Source organism: Onychomys torridus, chromosome 6 (genome assembly GCF_903995425.1).
Source record: "Onychomys torridus chromosome 6, mOncTor1.1, whole genome shotgun sequence".
Lineage (NCBI taxonomy): Eukaryota > Metazoa > Chordata > Mammalia > Rodentia > Cricetidae > Onychomys > Onychomys torridus.
In genome coordinates, this window is record NC_050448.1 from 31,348,892 (window position 1) to 31,370,352 (window position 21,461).

The 21,461-nt window shown below is 47.8% G+C and overlaps 1 protein-coding gene across 2 annotated transcripts in view; it reads right to left on the reverse strand.

Annotated features, from left to right (window-relative positions):
• Window positions 1-12,006, reverse strand: part of Maml3 (mastermind like transcriptional coactivator 3) — a 424,042-nt gene extending 412,036 nt beyond the window's left edge. The window contains exon 1 of one of the 2 annotated variants that reach the window (XM_036191147.1): window positions 10,594-12,006. In XM_036191147.1, coding sequence (XP_036047040.1) covers window positions 10,594-11,049 — 456 coding nt within the window. In that variant the 5' untranslated portion in view covers window positions 11,050-12,006. The remainder of the gene's footprint in view (window positions 1-10,593) is intronic. The other variant, XM_036191148.1, reaches the window with a different exon arrangement.
• Between the last annotated feature and the right edge of the window lie 9,455 nt (window positions 12,007-21,461).

Consider the following 21,461-nt stretch of genomic DNA (forward strand, 5'->3'; position numbering starts at 1 on the left):
GGGCTAGGGCAAGTCTGTTCTCCAGCATTTCCCAGAGCTGGCTGGTCAACTGTTATTACCACATTACACAGACGACTAGATTAGTCAGGGCAATTTAACCCGCAGGAAATGGCAGCTCACAGAACTAAGATTTCAACCACTTGAATGCACAACCATAGACACCCCAGGTACTACTGGGCCAACTCACCCCCGGCCCTCCCACACACACACACCACACACACACACACACACACACACACACACCACCACCACCACCACCACCCAACCCAGCCTGGGAAGCACAACACCAACAAGCACAAAGAGGGCCATGGACTGGGCCGAAGCCTCCACTTTAGGACAACAGAAGAGAAAGAACATCATCCCTGTAAGACACAACCTTTAAAACTCACTAAGGTCCTAAAAAGGACTAAGGGTGTTGCTCAGTGGTAGAGCACTCAACTCTCATGCAGAAGGCCCTGGGTTCAATCCTTAGCACAAGAAATGAAGTACAGAAGCTGAGGGGACAAGGGACAGAGACTGGCATGACAGATGACTACCTTTTTGGAAAAAAAAAATTGTTTTTTTTAATGTATACAATGGATGTGTGGATAAGGGGACCGCAATATTTAATTGCCAAAACCTGAGGAGGGAATATGAGATTTCACCTCAAAAGGAAACAAGCAAGCAAGCAAACAAACCAAAACAGAGAAATCAGTCACTGTGTCTACCAACAGGGGCTCTTACACTGTATTGTAGAACATTCATAATCATCATAAAGGAAGAGTTGAGGCTCCAGGAACACCTACCTCATGAGGCAGACGGCTAAATAATAACACGAAGGGCTGAAGATGGAGTTCAGCTGGTCTTGAGCTTGCCTGGAATGCAAGAAACCCTGGATTTGATTCCCAGCGCTGTATCAGCCATAACTGTGGCATACCTATGCCCATAATCCCAGCACTTTGGTGGTGGAGGCAGGAGGACGTGAAGTTCACACTCATCCTTGGCCACTTAGCGCATTCCAGGCCAGCCAGGAACACAGGAGACTTTGATTTTGGTGGGTTTGTTGTTGTTGAATTAGATTGATTTATTCTGTGTATGTGCGTGTGTTCGTGGTGCATGGAGAGGTCAGAGAACAACTTGTGGGGGTCAGTTCTCTCCTTCCAGCATGTGGGTCCCAGGGATTGAACTCAGGTCATCGCCAGGCTCAGCAGCAAACACTTTTACCCACTGAGCCCTCGTGTGTGTGTGTGTGTGTGTGTGTGTGTGTGTGTGTGTGTGTAACTGCAGAGTACCTATCTGTTTAAATGGGGAAAGGTTTATTGTAGGATAATAATGCAATATGAGTCCAATTACGTAAAAACATCTAACACGTAGTTACATACAACTGGTGACAGGAATACAAGTCAAACGCACGAAACCATGGAGACTGAACGGTTTGGTGAATGGCCCTGAGGGAGGAAATCAGGCCTTTCTTATTGTTTGCCTTGGTTTAGTAATATATTTAAGCAGCATTCTGAGCTCCTCCTGTCACAGACAGGTCCTTTCAGAAGCACGAGGACATAAAAGTAAATAACGAGACAGTCTCCCTGCCCTGCTCCCACTCCCATGCTCCAGCCAAGTCTAAAACCCTTGCTGGAACACTGCCACTCACCAAGGCAGCCCATTCCATCTCGGGACACCTTTCTTTCTTTTTTTTTTTTTTTAATTTAAATAAATCCTTTTTTTAAGATTGATGTATTTATTGTGTATACAGAAGAGGGCGCTAGATCTCTTTACAGATGGTTGTGAGCCACCATGTGGTTGCTGGGAATTGAACTCAGGACCTCTGGAAGAACAGTCGGTGCTCTTAACCTCTGAACCATCTCTCCAGCCCAAGATTGGTTTTTAAAATAAACATTACACCAAAACCTGGTTTCTAATAACTGTCAAGCACGGATCCTCAGTTTACCCCCTTGAGGTCTTAAAGGGGCACCTCTCATCCTTTCTTTGAGCGACAGCCCTTCAGATATTTTCAGTCAGGGGTCCTCTCACCCCCTCCATCTCTACACACTCCGCTCCACCCTCAGCTCTCCACCTGCACCGTTTCCAGCCCTAGCGCCTCCCTGCTTGCCTGCAGCTAAGCATTCTCCTTTTGTCTGAAGCCCCCACGTGGAGTTATGACCACCACGCTACAAGTGCCACCTAGTCAGAAAGGAAAAGGAAGTGAAAATGAAATCCATGGGCTTCAGCAACCACGCCCTTATCCACCACAACAAGCCAGTGGATCGTGCCCTAAAAGCAGCTGTTTGGAAAAATGTGAACTATAGCACAATGTGTGGCAGCACACACACGTAAATCCCACACTTTGAAGGTGGAATTCAAAACCTTCCTCAGGTACATAGTGCGTTCAAGGCCAGCAAAAGCTATTGGAGACGTTGCCTCCAAAAAAGGAGGGAGGGAAGAAGCTTTGCTATAGAAATCAATACTTAGAAGATAGAAAGAATGTATCATCCATGGGGTTTTCCTAAATGTTAGTTTATTGCTCCCAGGAATATGAGTGTATCTACCAGAACCACAAGGACTACTTCTTGAACTATGTGCTCTCTCGTCCTCCAGTGAGGACAAGAGTATCCTTCACTATGGAGTTTCCAGTGGCTACAAGAGTGTCCAACCTGTAGCAGTGGTCCACTTCGAACTCATTAGACCTCAGTTCATGCAGAGGCTGGGCTAGCTTAAGCCTCATGGTGTTCTATTCTCAGGGTGCATTTGGGCAGGAGGTAACGGGGCAAAGCCAAAGTCCATCATGAAAACGCAGCTAAGGGGCGTGGCAGACCCTTGCCTCACTGATACATTCGATCCTAAGTGCCATGAGGTGTGAGAAAGACACTCATTGCTTTTGAGACAGGCACGGAGACAGCGGCAACTTTTCCTGAAGTGAAAAGCCACAAAATCCCCAGTGAGTTGGACAGAGCTGAAACCCAAGCATCACCGGCTTTCCACCTCATCACAGCCCTGCCTGCAGTGGCTTAGCAACAAATGTGTTACAAAGAAACCGTGAGTAAAATCACAGGGCATACATAAATCCATCCCCACCCCACCCCTCCTTCCTACCTCCACGGAAGCTTCTTGGTCAAAGCAGGGTTTCCCAAGCCCAGCAGTACCAACAACATTCTGGATCAGGTGAATTCTTAATCGTGAAGATGTATTAGTTTGCTTTCTACTGCTGTGATGAACACTGTGACCAAAAGCCAAAAGGGTTATTACAGCTTCCAAGTTCTAGGCCTTCATGGAGGGACACTGGGGTAGGAACTCACGGCAGGAACTGAAGCAGAGGCCTGAGGAACACTGCTTACTGACTTGCTCCCTCTGGCTTGCTTAGCCTGCTTTTTATTACAGCCTAGGCCTAAGTGCCCAGGGATAACACTGCCCACAAAAGCCTGGGCCCTGCCATATTAATCATCAATCAAGACAATGGCCCATAGGCTTGCCTACAGGCCATCTGATGGAAGGAAGCTTTTTCTTGGTGGAAGTTCCCTCTCCCCTGAGGACCCTGCTTTGTGTCAAATTAAAACAAAAACAAACAAACAAACAAAACCCCTCAACTACCCACCATAGTGGTATTTGCAGGATACCTGTCAAAACGCCTGGTTCCTACCATGGAGACAACTGTAGCACCTCTAAATTATAACAATCAAAAGTGTCAGGTGTGGATGAGGATAAAGCACACTTTACCTGGTAACTCCAACTACCCACACCACACTGTTGGTAACTGCAAATGACAAGACCCACTATTTTCCCTCCATCTTTTCCTCCATGTTTATTGTTCCCGGCTACCAGAATTTGCTCAGTCTTTCTACATAGTTGACCTCCCTCCAGCTGCTTTTAGCAGCCCTTACAGATTCAGTCACAGTCTCTGGCTTCCTACACCCGACATCTGTCAATCAAAGGTAGAAAAGTGACTGACCCCTGTGAGGAAAACAGGGATGGACTTCATCTTTCAGAGCTGGCGTCATCTCATCCATCCCAGTCACAGGTATGAAGGGCTGGCTGGCTATACAAGCAGGCATAGCAGTCCAGCCCATTCCCCTGATGGGAAAGAAGTGTCCGGAGGTGGGGGAGAGGGGAGGGGGCGGGCGGCAAACACCACTTACCCTAATCCTTTCCTCCTAGGCAGAAGCAAAGGCTGGCACAGCTGAGGACTGAAAGGTCCACATTCAAGCAACATTACAGAGCCAGATGCTAACCACCTGGACAGGCGTTTAAGGGGTTAGAAAGGAAAGTCTGGAAGTTGTTAGAGTAAAATTAAATATTTCATTGAAGTGTTCTCTGGTTGTTAAGGAAATGCTGAAGGGGATGAAGGTCAGTTATTAGTATTTTAAAAGATTCCATTTCAACATAAGGTCCCTCCCAGCCAATGGGAAGTCTGACAGAATTAAAAGGCGGAGCCTAAGTGATCCCTAAGGAATCACTTTCCTTAAGTTGGAGGAAGTACTGCAAGACTTTTGTGGTTTTTATTAAGTTCCCCAAGAGCAGCACGCCGGCTTTGAAAACAAACAAACAAAAGCCGTCTCGGGTCGTTCTTTTTCTCCGGCTTGTGCCCATGTGGCCCTCGGGGAACTAAACACAAACTTCTTTCTCAAATAGAGAAAGGGATTCAAGAACCTCTCTAGCGTTTGTGGGAGAGAACAGCCAGCTAGCCTTCAGAAATGAAAATAAAATGTATTCTCCTTTGTTGCCCCCGCTATCAGAACCCTGTGATTTCTAAGCATTTATTAAACAGCAAGCCCTCAACTGCATTTTATGAGTAGTTTATCCACTCTTATTTCATTTTTTTTCTTTGAATGTTTTTAGATTTAAATAAAAACAGCTTAGGTAAAGGGGAATTAATCACTTCTTGGCGATAGCTATTACCCGAAGCTGTATTCCCATCTCGCAAACCTAAATAATGAACTTTCGGACGTGTCTGTTTGAGATACATGCTGTTTTCTTAATGAGAACTTAATTTGGAAAGACTTAAAACTTCACCAGTTCCAGGCGTGGTGGCGCCCGCCTTTAATCCCCTGGGAGGCAGAGGCAGGCAGATCTCTGAGTCCAAGGCCAGCCTCATCTACAGAGGGAGTTCAGGGACTGCCAGGGCTACATAGAGAAACCCTGTCTCAGAAAAACAAAAAGCAGTAACAACAAAAATCTTATTAGCAATCATCTGTAAATCACCCCCACCCTTAGCGCCTTCAAATACCAATGTCAAATGAGTTTGAAATAACAGGAGAATAAACCAAATCATTTTTCTCAAAATATCATGGCAAGGGAAGATATAGGGCCTGAAGTTGCTAAGTGGTTGACACAAAAGACTATTGATTTAATAGCAATCTGCTATACCCTTGAAATAAGCTACCATAACAAGGCAACCTATGAAAACTACATTGTCATGCAAATTAAAATACAATTAGTAATTTAATTTCTGTGAAGTACTACAGAGACTGTGTATCAGTCCTATGCAATAAGTAAAGCTGAAAATTCAGCTTATGCTATATTATTTATTCTAAGAAAGAGTAAGCACTGTGTATAAAATCAAATCCACACTAATCCAAAATGATGTCATATCCAATTGTCTCATGAGTCGTGACAGCCAGAAGCACCTGAGTTAATTTTTCCTCTGCTTGTGGCTCCCTCCCAGTTTGTGATAAAAGTGCTGAAGAGCAAGAGAAAGAGAAGGCCAGCACAGCAGGGCAGAGAAGGAAAGCAGGTAGCCACACACCCAATTCTGAGTTCTTCAACCGAGTAAACATGAACTGCTCTTTGAGACTTCAGGCAGACAGGAGAACCTGGAGAGTGGGTCTGCAATCTGTGTCTCTGTTAGAGTTGGATGTTTGATTGACTCCACACTTCTCTGTGGTGGGTAGCATTTAAAAAGGCAGGCTTTGGCCATCATCAAGTCTAGGACAAAGTACAGCAAAAGAAGTATTGGAAAACAAAAAGAATACTCATCACGCACAGAAAACTCCTCAAGGAACATCTGCAAAGTCCAAGTGCTTTGAATGCATCCCAAAATTACTATGTACCATACAAAATGTTTTATTACACTAGATCCTGGGGAGAGGGGTACAGGAACACAAGGGAACACTTGCTAAGCATTCTTATCTCAACCATGAAAAACCCTGTTGGGAAATCTAGCAGCAAACTGTGAGTCTCACAGGCTTAGGTAGAAAGAAACTCAATGTAAGGAAACCTGACTGCCCATGATCCTCATCTCTCCTACAGTGACCGGAAAATGCTCATTTCTCTTATATTAATGAGGTAGAAAAATCTAAAAAATATCTAGTTTGTCCTCATGATTCTAGAAAGATAGGATGGGAGAGTATCAAGAAAGCTACTTGAGGATCAGCTTTACCTGGAAAGGGACTCTGCCTGAATCTCATTTTGTAGATTATGACTAATGATTAACTAAGTGAAGTTCTACTCTATGGGCTGACTGCTGGCCACTCTGCACTAAATAAAACGTACCATGGCCAAAGACTAAAACAGGATTACATGTATTGCTACCTGAAAACAATGCTTCCTGAGATTTAAAGCAAAGAACACCATATTGTTGAGGACGGAGAAATAAAAAGTTCAGAGTTTTCTATGAACTTAAGACACACTAGGTCAGGCAGTGGGAAGGTTTGGCAAAATCCATCCCTCTCACCCACAACAACAGCCAGACAGGAAAGCTGGAAAGGTTACCACAAAAATAACATAAAAATTTAAAAGGCAAACAGGACTCATTGAGAAGAAAGTTCAGCAGTGAGCTAGTATATTGGCATTTCCTGGATCTATTCCAAGGATGGATGGGAACATTTGGGGATGGGATACAGTTACATCCAATACTCAGTGATTAATACATACATTATCAAATGAATTTTATGCGCTGAACTCTTCAGAGCATGGGTCACACAGATTTACGCACTCTCCAAACTGTCTATAAATTGTGAGGACGGGGACAGGGAAAGGCCAGACACAGTGCAGGTCTCCAGGGTGAGTGAGACTACCGCCATTTTGAGACTGTCAAAATGACATTGATGTGCTTTCTGATGTCTCTGATGACATCTTTGTCAAGTCAATCAATCTTTGGGTTTGAAAATCAAAACGTATCTTAACACTGGACTCAGACAGATCCTGTTCCTAGTGCTACAAGGAACATATTTTGCTACCTGAAATAGGTCTGGGGAAAAGACACCATTGGAAAACATTGAGATTCTTAAATTCCTGAAGTCAATAGCTCTCATCAAGGAACCAAGGAGTCTTGGGGGGCTCTGTAAAAATGAAATGGGAGAGGCTGATGCCTGGATCGAGGTTACCATGTCTAGAAAGGACCTGTCACTTGAAGTAGTGTGTATGTTCAAATCTAGGAGTGATTCCTGCTCTGTGCACCAGACTACAGAGAACCCACAGCAATCTAGAACCGGCAGATTGCTGCTTTCCACCTCTGGCTGCTTTTGGCTTGCTGGTTTGTGTGTGTGTGTCTTTCAGGCCTATGCTTGTAAATGTGTAAGATAGGAAAACAAATCAAAATCAGCAAAACCCTCATTAGATTGTCCCCTTAACCCAAGCCAGGCAGAAAGAATCAATCGATATTTAGAGCTTTGGACATATTGGTCCTAAGAAGGTAAACAATGGCAATAAAACATAAAAGAATCCTATTCGCTTTTATTTTTATCATCACTGTGGTTTGGCTAGGCTTGATCATTTTTCTTTAGGGCTTTCCAAATAGTGAGTCCAATTCGAGAACTAAATTTAATTGCTCTGTGCCTCACCGGAGTACCACTATAATCCAGCAGTCAATTTGAGAAAACGAAAAGGAACATCTTCTTAGTAACCCATCTTGAAGGGTTTTTTTTTTTTTCATAGATAAGCTAAGCTTAAAGTATTTTTGCATCTTAGAAGCGGATGTGAATTCTGAAACTAATTATTTTACAGGGGAATTTAACCCGTAAAGGATGGTTACGATGTTAATTTTTCTCTCTGTGCACAGAATCTACACACAAGTCTTTGCTTGGGATTAAAGCGCTTTATTTTCATTCCACTCATCACATGTACGTCACACGGGCACCCGTGAGATGCTTATGATTCAGGCGAAGCTAGAATATAACTGTTTTGCACATGGCTTTGCTATTTCTAGAAGTCAATAAGCTAAAATATTGAAAACTGACAGAAAAAAAAAATGTGATTTTTAGGCAATCGTTTTTCACGTCTATTTGCTGTTAACTTACTAAAGTAGGGTTCATTGTGAAATGTATAACTGTTGTCTTCTTCTATTCAAATAAGCTTTCTATTTTCATTTTGAAGTTAAACCCTGGCTGGGGCGACCTGCCTCCTAGGTACCCTCAGGCTGGCTTCTACCTGTGGGTGTCTTAGCATGGAGGTGCCCCCATCTGGCCCTCCTGCCACCACCAAAGGATGCTAAGGGAGGACAGAGCCCAGAGACAAAACTTTCTGGTCCCTAACTCTGTATTTCTCTAGCCTCCGTACCAGGTCGCTAAAAAGGACTGTGGCTTTTGTTCTACAGTCGTTCAGTACCATCCCCAAAGGTCGTAAGCTGTGTCAGAAGAAGGGAATACTGGAACCTCACGCAAAAAGTCCGTTCCGATGCAATTAGAGAGCAGGAGGTGTGCAAACACTAAAGGGGGGTGGGGGTGAGCAAGGATGGACTCCTTGATGCCTGGCTTATTCTACTCCAGCCTTGGGTTCCGTACGTGAACCTCCCACGACTGAGGGCGAGGGCAGGGAGGACTGCTATGAATACCGGTGCCACCTGGGTCCCCAGCTACAGTCAAGACGCCGGCCTCGTTCCAGCTCAGGGTACAATCGGGGGGAAAAAGCCAGTGTGGCCGTGGTTTGAGGCTTCCTGTTTGTAAACGAGAAGCTCCCTAGAAGACTCTGGGACCCGGGTTCTTCCTCCCACCGAGCTGGTGGCCTGAGGCGGAGGAGGGGGCAGGGCCGGAGGCGCTGGGCGGTCCCCGGGGCTGCGCAGGGCCGCCAGGCGGACAAAGCGCCTCCCGCTCCCTCCCCCACGGCCGCGTTCCAAAAGGGAGGGGAGGGAGGGCCGGAGGGGTGGGATGGAGAAGGAGGCCGGGGAGGGAGAAGAGGAGGAGGGCGCTGCCGGCGGGACTGGGCTGGAGCGCGCAGAAGAGGGAGGGCAGGGAGGAGGGGCCAAGGAGAGCAGGGAGGAGGGAAGGATTCTTGAAGCCCAAGATAAACAAATTGTTCCTCTTCACGTGCGGGGTGGGGGGTGGGGGAGAGCGAGCTCCACGGCCTCCCCTCCCCCACGCCGGCTCTTTGTCACCGCCCGCCCGCCCGCCCGAGCGCCCGGCGACACTGGCACCACCCCTGGCGCTCGGAGATCCGGAACGTGCGCGAGGCACAGAACGCACACGGAGAGGGCGTCCGGCGCCCGGCCCCACGCAGCCGGTGGAGGAGCGGTGGGGAGCGAGGGCGCGCTCCTAGGAGATGGCCATTACCCGGGGCCCGAACTCGGAGACACAGTGGGGGGAGGGGGTGCAGACACCTTTCCAAGCTTCCTGCCTCCACCTCCTCCTCTCCCTAGGAGGAAAGCTAGAGAACCCGGGAGAGGAGATAAGAGAAAGGATTCCACCCTCCGGGTTAGGGGAGGGATTGGCCCCTTCCTCCCCCCCCCCCCCAACCCAGCACTTAAGCCATTGGCTGCGCCTCCTCCCGCGAACCCACCCACCCGGCCATTTAAGCCTTTCTCCTCCCTGCTCCCCTCCACTCCTCCGGGCTCATTACCCGGTGCCTCAAAGTTGGCGGAGAGCGAGGTGGGGGCTAGTTGAAGGAGAAGATGGGGGACAGTCCCGAGCCTTGCTGCAGTGGCAGGCTCAGGACACAGCCCTGGCTTCCTCGCTCCCACCCAGCCGCGTCCCTCTCGACCCCTTGCGGCTGCCCCACCTGCCCTGCCTGCCTCGGCCGCAGGTCTCGAGCGGCGAGCGCAGCGCTCGCGCGCCCCGCATCCGCGCGCGTCCCCACGAGCACGCGCGCGCAGCCACCCTCGCTCGCATCTCACCCACTTCAAAGTTCATTCACAAAACTCTCAGACTTTCCCAAGCCCAAAGGAGAGGAAGCTAGGGACTCTTCCTTTCCCTCCTAAGGGTTAAGGGCCTGGTGCCCGCTCAGAATGTGCGACGGCATCAGGTTCTCCCTGCAGCCGACGGATGTGATGAGAGGGGTGGGCGAAAAGGGGACAGATCTGGGGAGGCGCGGTGGCACGGCGAGAGGTGAAGGCGGGGCGCGGAGAGGAGCAGCGTGGTTTCTACTCCCGGGTTCACTCTCACTCGGATCCGTTTCTAAGACAAGGAGGGGGAAACTTTTCCTGCGCCTCACTCCAACGCTCTTGAAGCTCCCTCCTCCCCTTGCAGTCGTGACTGGCTTCTCTCATCCCCTCCTCCCCAAATCTGACAACCCTGACGGATTAACAGGTAGCGGCGTCAACGACAGCGTTTACCGTGAGAAAAGTTGACGTTAACCCTTCGTCTCCATCCCACCTCACTCCCCCCCCCCCCCGGTGCAAATCAGACCCTCACACCCCCCAACGCCAGAAACTCCACGCCCCCGACCCCAACGCGCGCCCCAGTGCGCCCTCACCATGATCAGCGTGTGGTTCCTCTGCTCCGCCGAGGCAGCCTCCGCATCTTGCTGGGCTTTGCTCGGGTGCTGTTGCTTGCCGGTGCCGGCGCCCGATTTCTTGGCCCTCTGCTCCAGGGTCCGCTGGTAGAGGCTCACGGTGTCCCGGCGCTCCAGCTCCAGCTGTTCCACCTGAGCCTGCTGATACCTGTTCTCGCAGTTGACGTGGTGCCGCCGGCAGCCCTCGATACGCTGCCGGAGCCGCTCGACCACCGTGCTGTGCTTGGGGACGGCCGCCGAGCCGCCGCCGGGGCCCCCGGAGCCGCCACAGCCGCCGGCAGCGGGGTGATTGCCACTCGGAGCAGCCGGAGTGGTATTCACGCCGATCCCGGCCCCGCCGAGGTTGCTGCTCAGGCTGCTGTTGATGCAGATACTACTACCATTCGCGGCAGCAGCGGGGGCTGCAAAATCCCCCATCCTGCTCCCGGGGCACACTATTTTGGAAGAACTTTTTTTTAATCCGCCCCCCCTATCAGCCTCCTCCTTGGGTCCAAGGATTAAAATAGTTTAAGTGGAACGCGGGGGAGACGCAAGCACATGGATGAAAACAGCGATCCCCACGGGGCGAAAAAAAAGGGGGAGAGATTTTGGGGTGGTTTTTGTTGTTGTTTCCTTTAAGAAAAACTGTAAAAGATCGAGGGAAGGAAAGAGGGGGTGTTATCGGAATACCATCAGACACCTATCAACAAATAGAATCCCAACAAACTGAGCCGGCAGCAGATAGGCTTGCAACTCAAGGGGAGATCCGCTCCTCGCCTGCCTCCTTTTAATAATCCATTATTTTCTAATAAATTCCAGGAGGTTTCCGGTGGTTGGCAAGCATTTTCTCCCTACGTACCGAAAAACACACCCCATGTACACACACAAGCGTGTGCCTCCAGTGCGGACACGCGCGACATACACTCACTCCACGCCGCATCGGAAAACGGCGAGCTTGCTTATTGCATTTTCCTTCCACAAAAAAGTTTTGGTGTTTATGCCGCCCCGTGTTCTCAAAGTACTTTGGCTGCTCAGTTGCATTTCACAGGAGCCTAGACATCGAGTCCTCGGGCTGGGGCAAGTAAACACATGGACAGTCCGAGGCGACTGCAAAAGTAGATCGCTGAAGTCCTTTGCGAAACGCCGCGCGGAGAGCAGCCCCTAACGCTCGGCCAGGCTGCCGCTGCCGCCGCCGCCTCCGCCACCATCACAATGATCAACTGCTCGCCGCCGCCGCCGCCTCCTCCTCCTCCTCGCGCTCCTCCACCTCCTCCTCCTCCTCCATGCCAGCGGAGTGATATCAGGACGCGCGAGCTCAGTAAACACGGCAGCGGCGGCGGCTGGAGGCCGTGAGACGAGCCCGGGGACCCGGCGCAAAACCCGGCCCGGACTCTCCCCGGGCGGGAGCGGGCGCGGCGCGCACCTACCCGGCTCCCGCCTCCCTCGCCACTCCCCCCCCCTCCGCCACCCTCCGCCCTCCCTGTCCCCCAGCCCAGCTGCTCCCCAGGCTAGGAAGCCGGACCTGCCAGGAGGAGGGAAAGCAAAGCTTGGGGGGGAATCTCAGGAGTGGATCACCTTTTGACCCGTGCGCGCGCACGCGCGTGTGTGAGTGTGTGTGTGCGCGTGTGTGTGTGTGTGTGTGTGTGTGTGTGTGTGTACGCGCGCGCGTGAGAGAGAAGCGCGCGGTGCGCGCGTATGTGTGTGCGCGCGCGTGCACGAGCACGCGGGGACGCGCCAGGCTGGCTGCGTTTCCTCCTGCCCAGGGAGAGGTATCCAGCTAGCCCAAGTTGTTGTTATACATTTATGCATTATATTGCAGAACTGTGCATGACCAGGCAGAAACATTGCAGCTTCCCGGCAGCTGTCATTCCCACCCATGCGGAACGAAAAAGGCAAATGAGTGACTTGTTTTTAAAACCCAGAGAGTAAGTTCCTTGCTAGTGCTCACGAACTCTTGCTCAAACTCTAGGACCCTCTTAAACCAAATTCTTAAAAAAATTTTTTCTTACTACGTTTATCTACTTATTGGGTAGAGGGAGGCAACTAGTGCCTCGGCGCGTGTAGAAATCAGAAGCCAGCTTTGTAGAGTCTTTTTCTTTCTTCTAAGGTGGATACCGGGGTTTGAACTACGGTTGTCAAGCCCCAGGACAAGTCACTTTTACCTGCCGGGAGACTCATCAGCACCGAAGTACCGAATTTTCAGTGAACAGAAGTAAGCAGTAGAAAACAAAAACAAAAAACCTTGGGATATTATTTATTTCTCTGCACATAACGACTGTTGTTATTAGAGCGATTATTGTTTTACTTACCCTTGAAAAAATTAAAACCAAGCAAGCAGGGACTTGGAGGTGAGACTAAGCGTACATTTTACCAGACTGTTTTGAACAGTAGGTGCTAATGACAGCAGTAATTAAGGGCCCTTCGTAAATCAAGTGGAAAGATTGCAGATTTCATGCATTTGAACTATAGGGAAAGCAGCATTTCACAGTTTGTTGTGACCAAAACAAAAACAAGCAAAAAATAATAATAATAATAACAGGCTTACCTTACTGCTGGGTCTATTTCTTCCTGTTTCAATGGATTCACAGTAAGTACAATTGAAATGGAGTAGCAGCTTCAGAACAGTCATTTCAAGATTCTCTTTATTATCGATAACCATCTACCCAGACATTAGAGTAGCTGACAAGCAGATTCAAACACCCTTGGCTCAGACTTAACACCATCCCAGAGATACTTTGGCAAAAGAAATTTTTTTAATTAAAATAAATAATTAATTAATTAAAATAAATTTTAAAAATGAAAATTCAGGAATTGCTAGCACTTCTGGGATCTGGAGGCAGCAGACCTCACCAGAGGCCTGCATGAAAAGGCATTTTGTGTTATCTCAACAAATCAATGAATTTTGGAGGTGGGGGCAGAGTCAAGACACAGCCATGTTTTCTAAAGTACCCAGGAATAAAAGAACTTTGGACCTTATTATTGTGTGACAATTTTTCCCCCCTTAGGGAGATGCAACACCCATGCCTACTCATCCCAGATAATGAACCCACCACAGACCAACATACAGACCCCACCAAAGTCCAACTTGGTGAACCAATGAGTTTTATTGAGGTTACTTACAGGAGTATGGATAAGGGGTGACTGCAGGAACAGGAATGACTCAAAGACAGCTGCGCCATCAAAATCCATCACACAGGTGACAACTCAAAAAGCCAGGAACCTGGAGCACACTGCACAGCCTGCAGGCAGCTCAATAGGTCGGAGGGTGTCCTTTGCAGGTGCCTCAATTGGACTAAACATCTTCCAGGTAGCAAAGGCTGCTTTCTGCTTCTTCAAGGCAGAGGGTCTGAACCCAATCTGCTTGGCTTGTCTGAGGGTCTTTTGTACATTGTCTCCCCCTGAGGTGGACTGTCAGCTTTTATTTCTTACTGTGGGTGGTGTGAGGTGGGGGGGAGTAGTCAATCTGGTCAGTTTCAGGGACTTCCTGAAGCCCTTTTGAGGTATTTATCTTCCTAACTAAGGAGCTTCCCCTGCAGGATGGAATGTTTCAATCTCAGAGGAAACGGTTACACACTTATGCATTAGACATGAGGTCTGATTTAAACTCTCATCATTTCTTGGTTTTGCTGATTAGCAGAGATGCTATTTCTAACCTCGTAATATCAGCGATCTGGAGCTTTAGTTTTCTCTAGTTAATCAGGTCTATATGGTAAACTATATCTTTAACATACACTAAATTATTTGGCTTTTTAAAAAGGGGAAGCAAATTATTATTTATCTTGGCGAAAAACTGTAAGAAGTAAAACCTAGGGTCCAGAGGATCTCTTGTTAAAGTCAACCTTCCTTTTCTAAAATCCATCTAATTAATACACAGTACCTGGGTCAGAGATGCCCCTCAGTGGCAGCCAGAAAACTAATCTGAGGGGCTGCCCAGCTGGCTCAGCAGTTAAGAGCACTTAACTGCTCTTGCAGAGGACCAAGGTGGTGTGGTTCCCAGCGCCCTCCTGGCACTTTAAAACTAGGGCCTAGACTCTCAGTTGCTGAGGCTCTGGCGCCCTCCTCTGGGTCACCAGACACACATGCAGTGCACATACATGCAGGCAAAATAAAGATAAATAAATACAGTATTTAAAGAAAATTAAACCAAGTGAGTTACATACAAAAGAATCTATTTGCACTCTAAAAATATGTACAAAGTGAAATTACAAGAAAAAGAGAGGAGCCAGTAGCCTTCTGGACATACTCACAAAGAAGTCTGTACCCAGGCAGCCCACGGCTTCACCACAGAGGGGAGGCTGTGATTCTGCACGCTGACCTCACACCTAACCCATTTACCCACCTCACCAAGTCAAGAAGGCAACTTGATTTACTCAGACAAGAAACTGGAGGGCCTGAAGCACGGGTCTGTGGTTTTGAGACACTGAAATGCATTCTACTTTTTCCTGTAACTCAGACTTTTTTTTTTCATGAAGACTATCTCATTCTGCAGAAACAAAAATAACAATAATTATAGCATTATGGATTCCCATAAGTTAATTATCTCATTTATCATAAAAATGAAACCGAAAGTACATGGAAATTTGCATCCCTCTCTTTGGGGGACCAGTATGTAGAGAAGCGTACTTTGTGACTATACCCAAGAGCTCCCCAAAGGCAAGTAGAGTTAAACTTGCATAGCCACGGTAAGTTTGGCCTGGTTTTACTGTTTGACGTGCACCACATTCAAAAGAAGAATGGATAGTTCCTAAAATCTCTCTCACACACAGAATTACCCACCTCTTCAAAGTGGTGGGAATGGTAGTCACAAGCAGAAGTCTTTGAGAACATCAACCTGTACTGCACTCTGTGCATACATGAGGTCAGAAACACCAACAGAGTTGTGTAAGGGGGTTACAAGATTCAGGAAGTGAGCAGGACTGGAGAATTGATCTTCTACTGTAGTGACTGATCCAAAGCAGAGACCTTTGTCCTGGCTGTTTGTACACTTTCTGATGCACCCCTGCAAGGCTGCCTAAATGTCTCCTTGGAAGTCTTAGAGAAAGCCATGTTCTTCAGACATTGATTTCAGTCCTCTCCCATTATTGGGTTTTGAGAGTGTGAACAACTTTGTGTTTTATTTGGGCATGCTATAGAGCAAATCTTCAGGGACGTAGACTCATGAGCAATGCTTGATGGGATGGAAAAAATAAAAAAGTCATCTGAATTGCACTAGGTGCACACCTTTAATCCCAGTACTGGGGAGGCAGAGGAAGGCGGATCTTTGAGTTCGAGGCCAGCCTGGTCTGCAGAGTGAATTCCAGGATAACCTGGGCTACACAGAGAAGCTCTGTCTCAAGGGGGGGAAAGGACTCAGATGCTAGAAGAATGAGGAAGTTGGGCAGGCTGTGATGGTTGGGGGCCCAGAAGGATGGTTCAGTCAGTAAAGTGATTGTCTTGCAAGCATGAAGAACTGAGTTTGAGCTCCAGCACCCACATGAATGCTGGGAGATGGAAGGCTGCAATCCAGATTTTAATCAGTAAGCTCCAGGCCAAAGAGAGATCCTGTCTTGAAGCAAACAGCATCATTTCTGAGGTTGACAGTCAAGGTTGTCTTCTGGTCTCCACACTCGTGTGGGGTGACTATAGTTGTATCCTCAAACTTCGCCGATAGCTCTCTAGATAGCAACAAGAAAAGGATGTGATGATTAAGGACCTGCACAAGGTTGTCCTGCAGCAGCTCTGGTCTTGAGACCCGGCTAGCATTTCCAAGAACTGAATCACATTCTCTTTCCCTTAGTCAGTTCTGTCATCTGTCCATGTCCCCCTGAGAGGTCCCCAGTGACCCACTGACAAGGAAGACAACTTCATGCTCAGTTCATAGACCACTCTGCCTCTCCATTGTCAATGAGTCAATAAAACTGACTTCATCATTGTCTCCTAAAACAGGACTTTGGTGGCTTAAGTACAGTAGGTAGTAAGTAGTAAGTACTGTTGTTCATATACAGATAAGCAAATATTTCTATGTCCTTAATGGAATGCTGCATTCCTGAAGTCCTAGCTGTTTGGATGGGAGCTCCACCTCAACTCCCAGCACCCTGGTTGCCTATACTCAAAGAGTCTGGAATGTTCTGGTGGAAGATCCACCTCAACTCCCCTCTCCCATCTCTTTCTCCAAACCTGCCCACCCCTTCAAAGCCCATCAAACACAACTCCTCCCCCCACCCACCCCCAGAGGCTCAAGACTACGCCCACAGGGTATATATGCAGCATCCCAGAAAACAGACAGGTGGTTCTTCTGGTCTCTCATCCCGGTCTCCTCTCTGAGGGGCTGGGGAATATCACCTGGGCATGCTTTACCCATTAAACCTGGGCTTTTCCAATTCGGTCTGATTTCATTTAATTTGGATTGCTGCGTCGGCGGAGAGGCCTTCAGGGTGAAAAGACTTATCGCTAGCCAACTGTCTAGCAGTAGTATTGTTTCAATAATTCTACAAATATATTGGTGGCCACCTTTGTGCCACACACTGTGGTAGGTGCTGGGTACATAGCATAACAGGATTTAGGACACTGTCCTGACCTCAGTGGATCAGGACAGTGGATGTTGTAACAGGACTAGGAAGGAGAGGGTTGGGAGCAGATCCAAGGAAGCTTTTCCAGAGAAATCCACCAGTAGTTCCCTCGCACAGGCCTGGGAGTATGAGAGGGTGTGATGACAGACCAGGCTGAGGCCCGGGAGATGAACAGGAGCCAGATTGTTCAAGGCCGTGCAGAAGCTCAGAGTCTGTTCTTGGGATACCACACGCTGTTGAAAAGACTTCAGCCGATTCTCACTTTTTACTGTGTTTGTGTTTTCAAAAGTGTGCTGTGGAAATCCTGGGTCTGCCAGATGCTTCACCAGGAAAGCTCCAAGAGCCAAGTAAGTTTAGGACATGGTTGCAGGGCATCTTTCTCGAAGATTCATTACCACCTTGACGGGCACAAGTAATCTCACAGCACAGCACATTTAACTTTGTGTAGCCTAACAGAGCCAAAATCCTGTTCCATCCCACAGAACACTGCAGAAAGCTCTGTGCAAGAGAGTGAAACTTGTTGAGGATGTACCTTGGTGGTAGGACACTGCCTAACGTGCATGAGAGAGACCATGGGTTCGGTCCCCAGCACCTCAAAAAGGAAGGTGCGTGTGTGGAGAAAAACCAAAGGCAGTTCTGTTTATTTTCTCTTAAAGTGTGTGTGCGTGTGTGTGTAGATGTGTTTGGTGTCCAGAAGCCAGAGGAGGATGTCAGGTGGCCTGATCTATCACTCCTCCTTGAGAAAGGGTCTCTCACTCAACCTGGATGTAGTCTGAAAGCTGGCAAGCCCCAGACAACCTCTTGGCTCTGTTCCCTACAAGACTGAAATCACAGACCTGAGCAGGGCCACACTCCAGCTTTTATACATGGTCACTAGGATTTGAACTCAGATCACATGTGCATAGCACATGCTCTTACCTGCTGAGCCATCTCCTTGTCCCTCGAAGGCACTTAATCTAAATCCACCTATATTCACAGTCGCCAGGCATGTAGCCTGAGTCAAAGGCCACACTCGCTCAGCATGTCCTCTGTCTGTTGTCCTTAACAAGCAGGGCTAAGGCCCTTTAGTAACTTCTACAGGATGTGTTGAACTCTGACCTTAAAGTGGGGAGGAAGTATCTCCATAAAACAGAGCTCCCAGAGGGGAGAATTTGGCTAGCCTTTTCCAACATGGCCCTTTGGGTATATTAATACTTATCTCCATGTAACAAAACCTCCTTATGAGGGGTAAGGCCTGCCTGATTTAATTGGACCCTTAATTATGGGTTATCTATTAATATGAAAAGTTACCTTATGTTGGAAACCTGTGTTCTGACTAGAATAACAAATACTGGCCTCCTGGAGTTGTTTCTATGATTTCCTTGTGCCTGGTAAGCCAATTGCTATGGACAGGTCATTCCCCACGGACCAGAGGTCTTTCAAAGTTTCTTTCCTTCATAGGTAAATATTCCTCACAAGACCCTTTTTACATGATTAATTTTCACTTCTTTAGGAAGAAAGTGTTTCGGGATTCCTAGACTGTGCCATAATTTTCCAGAGGAATATGAGCTGGTGGATTATTTTTTCTTGTTCATGTATTTTAGTATGTACGTAATGGTTTTATAGTTATTATGGGAAAGGTTATCTGAAGTCTATGATGGGGAAAAGTTTTTTAAAGCCTTTCATTCTGCTTCACATATTTCTCTTTTTTGGTGCTGAATCACTTGCCATAACAAGGCGCCTGGCCTGTGAGAGATCCGGTTTCAATTGTGGATTTTGAAAAATACATTTGTGATATATAGTAGATAGCCAGCCCAACTGTTACCTTTGGAAACTACTAATTAAATCTTTGACATCACCGAATATGTATCCTGTGCCCCCACTGCACTGGTAAAGAAACTGAGGCTCAGAAAGGTTAAGAAATGTTCCCTACACAGATTAAAGTTCCAGAAACCAGATTTGAACTCTGGCGTTCTAACCCCAGAGCACAGAACTGCATATAGAACGTGGAACAGATTCCTAGGTTGAAAGTTCAGAGTTCATACACAACTCCTACTGCTTTGCTGGGCCACATTTCATGGTGATGAGTCTATCGCTCTTTGGGGTTAAGACTGAGGCACTGGTTTTTACAGAAAGCCGTCTTCCTGCTCCAGTTCAAATCTGGGACATTCCTGTCTTCACATTTGCGGGATTCCATCGTATTCTATCAATTTCCTGTTTAATAAACCTCAATTGCTGTTTATTACACTTTGTGCCTAATTCTCGGCCTGGCTATCAAGGAGCAGTAAAGCCTTGAGGGGAGCGTGAGGACACAGCTCATCACTGTCATCAGAAGAGACGAGATCGCAGCCAGGGCTGTGCAGGGTCCTTAGGGGGTTCCATCCTGTGCTGTCATTCTTTAGAAATTATTTCAATGCAATCTAAGAAAAATCAGAATAGGCTATGATTTATTTATCTAAATGCTGCTTCTTGGCGGCCTCGGGGATCCTATAAATTGCCTTGGAGAGGTGCCAGAGTGGAAGAGAGGCAAAGCGGAGCAGATTCTCGTGCCTACATGGCATCCTGGTGTGTGTTGGAAGGTGAGGAGTTTGTGTTTGCTGTATCCCATAGCCAGGTACTACTATGCCAGAGACTTTCTGTCTATCACTGAAACCCCCAATCAATCCCATTACCCCTAAGACCAGGTAAAACAGAGTTGGTCCAAATGTGCTGTGAGCTTTCAGGAGGGCAGCTAGACATTCAGTTTTTTGTGAAATGGATACCTATGTCTCTCCTAGAAAGAAGTTAGGATTTGATAGGTCCACGGGCTCTTTCATCTCCAGTGAACAGGGGAGGGGAGAGAGTTATTTGAGAGTTGAAACAAGTAACTGAGGACTAGACACACTTGAGATACTTGATGGGTGATGTAATCTACTCCAGATTAAGTCTGTGTCCTTCCGTTGACATGCCGTTGAGACACTGATCAACAGCAAGTGTGATGGGATCAGGATGCAGATTTGGGTGGAGGTCATTAAATCATGAGAATGGATTAGTTCTGAGAAGAGACCCAAGGGCTGGAGAGATGGCTCAGCAGTTAGTCACACTTACTGCTCTTGTAGAAGACCCAGGTTCAGTTCCCAGTACCCACTAACGGCAGCCACATAATTCCAAATTCCAGGGGGACCTCTGGCCTAGACTGTACAGGCACCTGCATATACACACGCGCGTGCGCGCGCGCGCGTGTGCACACACACACACACACACACAAATACTTTAAAAATAATAAAAATCAATCTTTTTTTAAAAAAGAAGTAACCTGAGAGAACCCCTTGTCCCTTTCTTTCTTCCTCTCAAAACTCAGGCACAAGGCTCTCAGCTCCCTTCTTGGAGCTCACACCTCCCTGGACTCCCCAGCACTCAGATCCATGAGAAATAAACGTCTGTCATTCAAGCCACCGGTCTTTGACATTTTTTCCCTCTGTTTAAAGACATTTGTTTAATCTAGTGTGAGAGGGGTGCACACACATACCATGGCACCCACATGGAGATCCAAGGCTAATATTGGGGATTGGTTCTTCCCTTCTACCATGAGGGGCTCAGGGGCCACACTCAGGTTGTCAATTAGCTGCGAGCTCACGTACCCATGGTGCTGGCTCATCAGTCTCATGGTGTCCTTATGAAGGCAGTCCACCATGACTGAGACTTACACACTAGAGGAAACTACTTTGCTAAGTACTTCCATTTTATACTGTGAAAGTGACATCAGGGCCCAGAGTGTGCCTGGGGCTTTAGTGCTGCTGAGCATTCGAAAGACCTCCTATCTCACCACACAAGAAACATCGACAAGATCAAATTCAAGGCCTCTGTCTTGACACCTTCCCGAATTCCGCAGTGGGTGGTAGTTAAAGGCCATATATCGGTCTGTCTCTGCTAATGCTATTCGCTCTGTAACTATTGACTGATCACGGCAAGTCCTGTGCTAGGAGCCACAGCACACGTGAAACCAAAGTTTCCTCATCCAGGAAGCCTCCTGAACTAATGGTGGGGAGGAGATGGATGTACACACTGCGAACACTAGTTAGGGGAGATTGGGGGGAAAGGAGCCTAAGCCTAGTTAGAAGGACACCTCATAGGAAGGGGAGGCAGCGACAGCCAGATGCCGTGGCTGGAGCAGGTAGCGCTTGGCTCGTGGTGTGATGGAAGCTCGCCCAGGCATGTCTGTCTAATGGCTGCTGCTGCTGCTCTCCCATTTTAACGTTGGAACAAAGCCTGGGCAACATGGGTTTGTCTCTGCACAAGCTGCATTCTTCATGTTGGCTCTGGTAGACAGTCTAGGTCAGCGGA